Below are 12,939 nucleotides of genomic sequence, written 5' to 3'. Positions count from 1 at the left end.
CATCATACTGTCCCATTAGCCTGTTGTCTTTATTCTCAAAACTTTTTGAAAAGTTATTGCTTGAAAGCCTTTTAGTACACTTTAACGATAATTGCATTATTCCTGGCCATCAGTTTGGTTTCAGAAGAAAGCACAGCACTATCGAACAGGTACATCGAATAACAACTCTTATTCGGAAGGCCTTCGAGAGCAAGCAATATTGCTCTGCATTATTCATAGATATTTCTCAAGCTTTTGATAAAGTCTGGCACGATGGACTAATACACAAAATTATCACATTACTACCTGCGAATGTTCACAAACTGCTTAAAAATTACATATATGAAAGATCTTTTCAAATCAGATCTAAAGATGTGATCTCTTCACGTCGAAAAATATCTGCTGGAGTACCCCAGGGGAGTATTCTAGGTCCGCTCCTATATATTTTATATACTGCAGATATGCCAACGAGCGCACTGACTCACACATCTACATTTGCGGATGATACCGCTTTTGTAAGCATGCATGCAAACCCTTCAATAGCTTCTGAACAACTCCAGTTTCACATCGGCGAATTGGAAAAATGGCTGGACAAATGGAAAATAAAAGTCAATGCTACAAAATGTACTCACGTTACATTTACTTTAAGAAGGGAAAATTGTCCTCCCGTGCAGATAAACAATATAAAAATTCCTGAACAAAGCCATGTGAGATATCTTGGTATCCACCTTGATCGCCGCTTAACATGGACTCACCACATTGAAGCCAAGGTTACACAAATAAAATTAAAGTCAGCTCAATTGTACTGGCTAATTGGACCACGGTCTGCTCTAGACTTGGAGTACAAAGTGCTTTTGTACAAAACAGTTATAAAACCGATATGGCTATACGGCATTCAACTGTGGGGAACAGCCTCCTCATCTAATGTTGAAAAATTACAAAGAAAGCAGTCAGCACTGTTAAGGTCAATAACAGGTGCCCCGTGGTACATTCGCAATAGTAATATTCATAGGGATCTCAATGTCCCCATAATACGCGAGGAGATCAAACTCTCTTGTTTAACCTACCTGTCGAAACTAATGGATCACCCAAATCCCCTTGCCAGGGAGTTGCTGTCATTTGAGGGTCATAGACGACTGAGAAGAACGGAAACATTGGATTTTGCCAGATAATCAAATTATCGAAAACTTTTGTTGAAATTGCAGTGGCAATAACGACGTTAGTTATAGTTTAGGTTAAGATTTCAATACTTATTGTAAATTTCTATGTAAGAAAGATTCAATAAATAATAACTAAAATGAAAAAAAAAAAAAAAATAACATTTGAAAAAATAAATTATTTTTAAATTAATTGAAATATGTAAAAAATTAAATTATTGCAAATGGCAACACTAATTCATATGTGAGAGTAGTCTCACACGATCTTTACGCTGTGAGAGCAGAATATAAATAAAACAACTAGCAAAATCACGAACATGAAGGAAAACCAATGTCGAAAAAACCCCTCAAATTACGATTCGTGCGTGTCTTGCTGCTTCCCTTTTTTCTTTCCCCCCTTTGCCTACAAACTCGACACGCTTGCGTGCTCACCCCTGAGAAAAAGTCTCAATGTAAAAGTGGAAAAAGACCAGACACCCATCTGCTCCTTTTAAGAGTAGATACAGATGTATGTATATAAAAATTAATTTATTATATTAATTATTTAACATATTTTGTTGTTCTTTTTATGCACATATTTTGATTTTTTTAATTATTTAAATATTAATAACTTATATTTAATTATTTTTGTATATTTATTGTATATGTATCGGTGAAAAGTTTTAAAATAATTTTATATTTTTTGGAATTAAAAAAATAATACAAATTTGCATTTTCACATGACATTAATGCTATGAGTCTATATTTTATTTTTAATTTTATTTAAATGTTTGTATATACATTTTTGTGATAGCTTTCAAACTAGTTCCAAAAATTTTACTTGATAAGAAAAAACTTATTTTCTTTGATATGTATATTTTGTTTATAAAATTGTTTAATATCAAAATTTGTTTAAATTTATTGCTCTTTATACCACGATTCACTTAATTTTTTCTCAGTCACGTTGTTTGGTTGCCTCAATTGATCTTGAAGTAAAGAAAAAATACAATTTTGTTAAAGGATTCTTTTGTTTCTGATATTGGGTTCAAATACAAATAAATTATTTATTAAAGGTTATAATATTAGGCAATTTTTGGTGGGTAATACGGACGGCTAGACATCAAATAACGCAAATGTCATCGTAGATACGATTGTGGTTATATTAATAACCAATAATGAGCAGTGTTGCCAAAACCTAATTGCGAAAAAGTGCTAGATTGTTTTGAAAAAAATGCTAGAAAGTGCTAAAAATAAAGAAAAAAATGCTCAAATGTTTTCGATTTTAATACAGAAAAAAATTTTATAATAACTAGTTTTAGGCCCATAATCTCAATCTCTGGTTATCGTTTTTCGGCCTGTCAGCGTAATTTTGTTTTCTCAATAAAATTTTATTATTTATACTATCGTTAAATGCTAACCGGAACTCATCATACGGTTAATAATTTATCGATACAATAAATTGACATAACTGTTACTTTTTTCAGTTTTAAAAAACAAAAATTTTTTTATATCCACAAATAAAAATAAAATAATGAACAGCAGAGTTTTTGAATTAATCTCAATGGAAGAGGAATTGAAGAGATTCAGCCTCAAGAAAATGCTGAGAGAATCTATAAAAATAGACCAAACTACCTTGAGGATATGGATGAAGATAATTTTAGAAAGAGGTTCCGAATTTCCAAGTCAACATGTAAATATATCCTTAGCAGGATTAGCAAACAACTATTATCTAAAACGGAAAGGTGAGAAATAGCATAATTCAGTGATAATGTGGTTAATCTTTTTTTTTTTTAAGAAATTTTGCATTATCACCAGAAACCAAACTTTTGTTAGCTCTGCGTTTTTACGCTAGTGGTAGTTTTTTAACAACTGTGGCCGATTTTTGTGGACTGAGTATATCATCAGCAGGTCGAGCAGTTAAAGATGTTTCACAAGCAATTGCTTCACTATCTAGCGAATTTATTAAATTCGATGCTATGCAAAAAAATATTAATGAGTTTTATAAAACAGCAAAATTTCCGAAAGTAATTGGTGCGATCGATTGTACTCACGTGCGCATACAATCTCCTGGTGGTGATAATGCAGAACTTTTTCGAAATCGAAAAGGATATTTTTCCATTAACGTTCAGGCTGTGTGCAACAATGAACTTATTTTTCAAGATATTGTAGCAAGGTGGCCCGGATCTTCCCATGATAGCACAATATTTAATAACAGCCGTTTAAAATTTAGACTTGAGAATAAAGAATTTAAAAACACCTATATTTTGGGGGATAGTGGTTACAAGGTATGTGACTATATGATGACACCACTGCTTAACCCTATAACAAATTGTGAAAAGTTGTATAACGAGTCACAAATAAGAACTCGTAACGTTATTGAAAGATGTTTTGGAGTATGGAAACGTCGATTTCCAGTTTTATCAATGGGGATGCGAATAGCTGTTAACACTGCAATGACTGTTATCGTTGCCTGTGCGGTACTTCACAATATAAGTACTCAACGAAAAGAACCCCTTCCTCTTGAAGAACATCCCGACATTAGTAATGAAATTATTGAAAATGATAACGAAGTTCATGAAAATGCAAATAATAGAAATTCAAATGCCAGAACCGTTTTAATAAACAGTTATTTTGCAAGGTAGTAGTATTTTTTTGATATATTTTGGTCTAATAAAACTTATATTACAAATTTTATTTCAGTTTATAAATCATTTATTGCGAATATTTAATTAACAAATTCACAATGTAAATAAAAATATACAAATGATCAGATGCGTTGTTTTTTCTCTTTTATTTCATTTTGGATAAGTTCATTTTTTAATCGTATTGATGTAATTTCGTTTTGATATTTTTCCATTTCGAGCTTGTGCTTTTCAGCAGCTCTGGCATTTTCATCCCTATAAAAATCCTGCTGTATCTTTATTAGTTTTACTTTTTCATCTTCTAATTTGGTTTTTCGTTGATTAAACTTTTTGGTATTAACCCAGATATGCCCATTGATTGAGCTTGATCATTTTAAAACTAGTTTTATATTATTTTGGAAGCAAATGAGAAATAAAAAACAAAGCAATTATAAATTTTTAAAAAATTATTGAAAAAAGTGGTTTTTAAAGTCCTCCTATATATAGGACAAAGGGGCCACAACAACAAAACTAAAACACAATAATGAAACTTTGACGCATATCACAATCAACCTACTCTTTATAAACATAAATTGAGAAAAAAAGTATTAATTTACTTGTAAATGTACAAAATTTTACTTTCCGCACATAATGCATTTACCGGACTTACCCAATTTTGGTCATTATGACAATATGACAAATTTAAAAATTCAATAACTTAAAATTAGTAGCAAAAAAAAAAAAAAAAATGCGATCACACAATATCCCATTAGGTATTGATGAGTTCTTTGTATGTGAACAAAAAAACGGAACTTAAACAAACGTGACGGATCTTATAACCAAAAACTATGTGTACTATATATAGGTCATTGGGCATATTTGGGTTAAGTTTACTTGAAACCTTTTCCTTTAATATTGTAGGGTTCCATTTAGACGATGATGGATACATTTCTTTATCCACCTCCTCGTCGATCTCTATTAAATTTACGAAATCCTAAAAATAATTTAATATTAGCATTGTTAAACTGTAAAATCTTTTATTTTACCTCTTGAATGAAATCATTAATATCATCAGTTTTAGATTGTAATTCTTGTATGGAATCATTAACATCTTCAGTTTTTGATTCAAGTTCAGTATTTAATCCTAAAATTTAATTGAAAACAATTAGAATCGCTTACGTAGCTTACATAAAAAAGAGGCGACAAAACTGAATATAGAATATAATATAGACAAGACTATAGACTAGACTATAGATTAGACTATAGACTAGACTATAGAATATAATATAGACTAGACTATAGACTAAACTATAGACTAGACTATAGATTAGACTATAGACTAGACTATAGACTAGACTATAGACTAGACTATAGACTAGACTATAGACTAGACTATAGACTAGACTATAGACTAGACTATAGACTAGACTATAGACTAGACTATAGACTAGACTATAGACTAGACTATAGACTAGACTATAGACTAGACTATAGACTAGACTATAGACTAGACTATAGACTAGACTATAGACTAGACTATAGACTAGACTATAGACTAGACTAGACTATATAGACTAGACTATAGACTAGACTATAGACTAGACTATAGACTAGACTATAGACTAGACTATAGACTAGACTAGACTAGACTGTAGACTAGACTATAGACTAGACTATAGACTCGACTATAGACTAGACTATAGACTAGACTATAGACTAGACTATAGACTAGACTATAGACTAGACTAGACTATAGACTAGACTATAGACTAGACTATAGACTAGACTATAGACTCGACTATAGACTAGACTATAGACTAGACTATAGACTAGACTATAGACTAGACTATAGACTAGACTATAGACTAGACTATAGACTAGACTATAGACTAGACTATAGACTAGACTATAGACTAGACTATAGACTAGACTATAGACTAGACTATAGACTCGACTATAGACTAGACTATAGACTAGACTATAGACTCGACTATAGACTAGACCATAGACTCGACTATAGACTAGACTATAGACTAGACTAAAGACTAGACTATAGACTAGACTATAGACTAGACTGCAGACTAGATTATACACAACTATACTATGGACAAATTTATGTATTAGTCTATTGATTATTTGACAAAAGATTACAAGTTAGATTAAGTGCTGAAAAGTACTGAAATATAGTACTGCGGTATTTTTCGAAATCATATTGTAAAGTGATGTGACAATTGATCGCTTTTGCCACAGCCTCATACAAGGACCCATTCACAAAATGCTTTAAATGAAATAATTGACTTTAAATGTCAGTATCACATTAAAATTAGTTTGAAAGAAGTTTTACAGGAATACAGATCCATCTAGAAACATTTATTTGGATCGGTCGATATCTGACTTTAGCTGGTTTAATTTGTCATTAAAGGAATTAAGATAAAATCACATACATATAATAATCATACCATTACCATCGTTGTCGTATGGATTACACAAGCCAGTAGCAGATTCCCCAATAAGACAAGAAATTTTTTCGGATATATTTGAAACTATGGACGTAGCAGTAGGTCCCCCGCCTGTTCGATAGGTTTCACGCTTTTCGGTAGCTATTTCCACTTTAGACTTTCTTTTTAAATTTTCGTACTTGTCGCGTAGCGCTTTCCACGTTCTTTGTACCCCAGACTGACTTGCAAATTCTGAAGCAAGTTTCTCCCAAGTTTCATTTTTTTGTCTCCAAGTTACTGCATCTGACTTTTTATTTTCCAGTACGGATTTGTGTATCTCCACAAGGTCAACTAGCAAATATTCCTCATTCAATGAGAAATTTTTACCCCTTTGTCGTTTTTCATTGTTTTGTGACATTGTTCATATATTTTTAAATTAATTTCTTCTCGAAAATTATTTTTATTTTTAAATTGTAAAAACTTCAATTTTCTATAGTGTTACCTTACATAAGTGACTGTTAAAATTTAAATGTAATTTTTGTATGAGAAATTCAAAATATATAACCGACAGTATATCGCAATAATTAATGCGCCGGTTAGTTAATTGGAGAAATAATCGGATATTGAGATTATGGGCCTTAGAGTTTTTCGATTCTTACTTTATCCCAAAGAGAGGATTTTTTATATGGCTCCCCTAGTATTTTTCTAAAATAGCTTTATTTTTTGGTATCTTTTAACTACATAATAGTGTTTTTACCTTAATACACAAACCTACCAAATCCACTATTATAGGATGATTTTAATACGGAATTAGAAATGTTTATTCAATAATTTTTTTTTTTTTTTAGATCGGAAGTAAACAACCAGATTCTGGAAGTGCGACATTGCAACTAATAATATCGCCATTAATTCTCGAAACAGTTCTGTCGAAAAATGTTGTGATTAAAAAGTTCAGATGAAATCATTTCTTCCAATATTTCCATTGTTACAAATATCTACATTGGGATACTAGTCCAGATTTTAAAAACAACTACTTCAAACCAGTAGAAAAATATCTCGAATTTATTATAAGAAATTTTAATTATAATTGACGGTTTCCAAAAACTCGAACTTAAATCATTGATTAAAGAACTAGTTCCAGAAACGTTTCATTGAACGAGTTTGTTGATGCGTAACGCAAAAATTTTTGGTTGTGAATATTTTTGAAATTGAGTTTACAATTATTTTTAATTAGAAGTCTAAAGAGAAGACACAAATGAAATCCTTTGTAAAGAATATTACAATTAAAAAAAAATTTGGAAATATATATTGAATATAAGATTTTAGTTTAGCTTTGTGCCATTTTCCACAGGAAGTGGCCCTTTTAAAATGTAACTTAAGCTCATCAAATACGAACCGATATTTCTACAGATAACCAGTAAACAAAAATTTTTATGTTGTACATAACTAATTAATAATTAATTTTTAACCATATTTTTACAGAAGAACAATTAAAATTGGCATACAAGAATATGTACAAAAATCCTAAAATGTGCTAAAAAAGTGCCAAAAAACATTTGAAAAATGCTAAAAAAAGGAGCTAGGTGCTAGATTAAATTTTTGGGTGCTAAATGAGTTTAAAAAATGCTAAATGTAGCACTAAAAATGCTAAATTGGCAACACTGGATCTGGAAACAACAAACCGAACAGCTGTGGGCTGTACATTGAAGTCTTCTGAAAAGTGATTTTATATATTTTAAAAGTTATCAAATAACATAATTTTAATCATATCATTACAAAACATACCTGTTGTCCTTAATGATGATTTCAATATGTATGTTTATGATGAAACATAGTCGACAACTTGAAGTCGACAAACATTTTAAAAAGCCATGAAATTGCCTACAATTGTCGGTGGCAAATAGATTTTAATAATAGTAGATCTAGTAGATCAACACTTTTACTCGTATCAATTAGCCGTTGTCTGATCTGGGAACAGTAGGAGATTTCAAACCGATTTTCGCTATAAAAAACTGTTTCCAGTTTCTTTATTAGTTCAACAAATGAACTTGCCGGCTTCTTCAGCATTCCTTTTGAAACTCGATCGACCCAGGTATAGGAATTTTCATCAGAATCGTATTCTTCAAGTTTCAGCTTTCGGATTATATAACCAGCTTCATATATATTCCAATGCATCCACTTGAAGAATACCCATATCATCATAATTCGCAACCTTTAGATCGTCAAGCTCATTGATTTCTGTTTATTCTCTCCTTAAACTCGCAAGGCTCATTAGGCACTTTTGGTCCACTCTCCAGAAATGTACCACTACAATTGGAGGTGCTGAGCCATTCGGTGGAGCCATGACCGACATTACCTGTCCCACTAAGGTGTTCCGTATTTCTAGCTAAAATAAAAAAACTTTTTATGTACATATATGCAAATAGAAAATCGTTAGCTTAGTACGCAAACGTAATAAATCCACTTTTTATAGAAATTGAGATTTTAATGCGGAATGGTAGTGTAATTTGAAATACACATGCACAGTGGGGCAGAATGGAAATTTTTTGGAAATAAATCTGGCATTTCTAAACGGCTGATCCGATCGGGATAAAATTTGGCGTGAGCGTAGCCAAGGAGTATTCGAGTTTAAGTTTTGAAGATGAACCCTGCAGATGCCCCAGGGACGGCGCTGTGGCGGCTCAAAGTAGGGTACCTACGACATGTAAAATTTTTAAACTCGTGCCATTTTTTTGTTTTTCATCCAAATACAAAGATTTTTATATTTTGTGAAAGCGCTCGACGAGATCTTGAAAAAACATGCTTGGACATACTACTTATCTCTTATAATATCCGAGTTATAGGCATTTAAAAATTTAGTGATACAAAATTTACCATACCTTGGTCCGCCTTTTTTTGAATACCGGGCGTAATTTTGGACCAAATGGACTCAATTTTTTCTTGTTAGTTAGACAACAAAATTTCCAATAATATACAAAAAATTTCAGATCAATATCGTTTACAGATCCAAAAATATACGTTTTTTAATTTAAAAATTCAAAAAATTTTAGATTTTTGGCGTTTTTTTGCCAAAAATGTGTCTTAACTCTTTTATTAATAAAATAAAATTTTTATTAAGAACATATAACAATTTTATAGTTTTCTAAAAGGTATCTTTACGCAGAACGCTTTGGCGTAAAAAACTTGTCCTATTTTTTGAAAATGTTGCCACTGCGTCCTTCCGAATATGACCTATTTTTTATCAAAACTTCAACTTTGGGCGACATGTTCTAAAATCCCAAAGCTGGGATCAGAAAACTGAAAGCAGTTTTGGAAACCTCAATATGTTTTATATTTATTCCAAAAGTATTTTCCCAGCCCTGAAAGAAATGTGGACCCTATAGGCAAAAATGTAAAAAATCCCATTTTTGGGATTTTCATTCCTTTTTTGGGGGTTTGCGGGATGCCCTTTGACCTTTTAAATTTTTTTTTTTGCATTTTCTTATTTGAAATGACAAATTTAACTAGCGTTGAAAATTTCATTGAGTTTTGTTCATAAATAAAGATTTTGTCATATATTACATATTTGTTTAATTTCTAAAACTATGATTTATATCAAAATTTTAATAGGATCGCAGATAGCTACAACAATTTAGTCCATATTTATCCCTTAATATCATTTTTTAGTTAGATATGGAAATTCTCGACCCTTTACAAAAAATTTCAAGCCAATATCTCAATTACATTCAAAAATATGTTCATTTAAACCTGTGTCCTTTAATTTCATCTTTTTCATATTTTAGTATTAAGTATGACAGAACATACATTTGGTGTTGAATAAAATATTTGGACAATTTTTAAAATTATTTAGTTAATTATTTTATTAAAGACTATAACATTGTATATACAATAAAAAGTTATAATTTTATTATGAGCCACGCACAACAACACATAAATCACCCCACACAAACCACCTTTCCCGCCCACCGAAATATAAAACACAATTTAATACAATATCATCAGTTAGTATAATAGCTTTTTTTATTTGAAATGTTTATCTTAAACATAATACAATTAATTCTTACAACCTACTTATATAGTTAATTCCTAACACTACTTATTTTCTATAAAATAATCTGTCATATCGGTATACATATCCAGAAGGTAATATAAGTCCTTTAAATCTTCCTTGTTTTTTTGTTGTTTTAGTAAGATTCTCTGGCACACTTCTATATTTGAGGTCGTATGCTATGTGTAAAAAGTAATCCAAAAATCGTATTCTGGCATGAAGTGGTGAAATTCCGAAAGACAGGTCTTCTTCATTAATACTTCTGCTTTTGTTTATATTTGAGAATTGCGACTTTTTCTCATTACATATTGAGCATCTCCAGAAGGAAGAAGTTTCTGTTATGGCATTGCTGACCTTTCCATCAATCATTGTTAAGCTTAGCTGATATGATACGTTAATAGAGAATTCCTTTATTTTTATGCAAATGGGCTCCAGTGCATTTATTTCATCTTTTAAATATTCCACTAAAACTTTTGTTGTTTTCTTTGACTCCATTATATGTTCAAATCCAATGGGTCTACAAAAATTTTTTGAACCCGGAGTTGTATTGATATATATATCTTCAAATGAATTTCCGATGCTTGACGATGATGGATTAAGGGAATATGAACGAATTCGTAATGGCACTAATGATGACATAAATACACTTTTGTAGTCTGCTAATGTCCGATTTCCACAAGCTTGTTTGTATTCTGGAAGTGCTGATAAACCGTCACATCCCCACTTACATATTAAGACAACATCACAGTTATGAATTTTCCTTAGTTGGTCTTCTGAAAAGTCTGACACAATTCTTGATCCTGTGTTTTCGAGCAAAGATGATATATCAATACAAGCTTCCACATCATTAACAACAATAGGTGATGGTAGGATAGTTTGTTTTTTTTTCCTGGATCGCCTTGTATGATGGTAATATATTGTGTCCTTTTTCATGCAGAGCTTTCCTTAATATTTGGTACTTATTTCGACTGAGACCCAGTTCCAACATAAGCGCTATTGCTTCCTCTTCAGTAAAATTTTATTGTGATGTTGGAGTTAATATACTTTCCACAATTCGCTTAAGTCGTTTTGGTGATGCATTAGGAAGAATAGTTGCAATATGTACGACATCCATAGGTTGGTTTTCCTTTTTCAGCATTTCGTTAAATGTATCAGCAATTTCCTCATTTGAGATTGAAAAAAGTTTTTGTGTGTCCCTCTTTTTTTTTGACCTTGAACATAAGTCTTCGTATGACTTGCAAGGCGCTCCTGTTGATGTGTTGAAAGTTGAGATTTCCGTAGTAGTTTCCATCCAACTACAAAATTTTAATAGAAATTTCTTTTGATTTCCATCCACAGACTTACTTTTTACATCAAAAAGTTTTAAAAAGTTTTCAATTTTTGATATGGCTGTTTTGTCTACTTTTCTACTATATGTAGTTTTTATATAATTTGAAATGTCTTCAATTCTTTCTGGCCCTTTTGAAGATACACTCCATAAAACGGAACACAACTCTTCGTTTAATGTAATCTTCATTGTAGATTTATTAAATATGGTACTTAAAATCTAAGAAGTTTACTTATATACCAATTCTTGTCATTTCAAAGTAAAAAATTACAAATTGTCTACCTATTAACATTTAGGACTATATTACTATAACCTGTAATTCAGTCATTGATATTTCTTATTAGTGAATGAATCGAAATTATCATTACCTGTATATTTTTACCTACATGATCATAAACGAAACAGAACGAAATGATCTGTCGAAAAAATTTAGGTAAAAAATAGTTATAAATTTTTGAAAATTTAAGCATAATAGGACCTTTCAATTATAAGGATAAGCAAACAAATAGAAAATAGGTAAATATAAGATTTAAATATGTGCTGTCATACTTAATACTAAAATATGAAATTAAAGGACACAGGTTTAAATGAACATATTTTTGAATGTAATTGAGATATTGGCTTGAAATTTTTTGTAAAGGGTCGAGAATTTCCATATCTAACTAAAAAATGATATTAAGGGATAAATATGGACTAAATTGTTGTAGCTATCTGCGATCCTATTAAAATTTTGATATAAATCATAGTTTTAGAAATTAAACAAATATGTAATATATGACAAAATCTTTATTTATGAACAAAACTCAATGAAATTTTCAACGCTTGTTAAATTTGTCATTTCAAATAAGAATATGCAAAAAAAAAAATTGAAAAGGTCAAAGGGCATCCCGCAATTCCCAAAAATAGGACTGAAAATCCCAAAAATGGGATTTTTTACTTTTTTGCCCATAGGGTCCACATTTCTTTCAGGGCTGGGAAAATACTTTTGGAGTAAATAGAAAACATATTGAGGTTTCCAAAACTGCTTTCAGTTTTCTGATCCCAGCTTTGGGATTTTAGAACATGTCGCCCAAAGTTGAAGTTTTGATAAAAAATAGGTCATATTCGGAAGGACGCAAAAGCGTTCTGCGTAAAGATACCTTTTAGAAAACTATAAAATTGTTATATGTTCTTAATAAAAATTTTATTTTATTAATAAAAGAGTTAAGACACATTTTTGGCAAAAAAAACGCCAAAAATCTAAAATTTTTTGAATTTTTAAATTAAAAAACGTATATTTTTGGATCTGTAAACGATATTGATCTGAAATTTTTTGTATATTATTGGAAATTTTGTTGTCTAACTAACAAGAAAAAATTGAGTCCATTTGGTCCAAAATTACGCCCGGTAT

The 12,939-nt window shown here is 30.6% G+C and overlaps 1 protein-coding gene across 1 annotated transcript; it reads left to right on the top strand.

The window, feature by feature from the left end:
* The first annotated feature begins 2,756 nt into the window (after window positions 1–2,756).
* LOC119608440 (putative nuclease HARBI1) lies at window positions 2,757–3,874 on the top strand. Its single transcript, XM_037962857.1, has 2 exons — window positions 2,757–2,857; window positions 2,911–3,874. The coding sequence occupies exons 1-2, from the start codon at window positions 2,757–2,759 to the stop codon at window positions 3,755–3,757; spliced, it is 948 nt and encodes a 315-aa protein (XP_037818785.1). The 3' UTR covers window positions 3,758–3,874.
* Window positions 3,875–12,939: the final 9,065 nt, after the last annotated feature.

The sequence above is a fragment of the Lucilia sericata genome, unplaced genomic scaffold, assembly GCF_015586225.1.
Source record: "Lucilia sericata isolate MDLA Ls3-8-SP2 unplaced genomic scaffold, ASM1558622v1 Contig000835F_arrow, whole genome shotgun sequence".
Classification (NCBI taxonomy): Eukaryota; Metazoa; Arthropoda; class Insecta; order Diptera; family Calliphoridae; genus Lucilia; species Lucilia sericata.
This window is presented reverse-complemented; position numbering and strand designations above follow the sequence as displayed.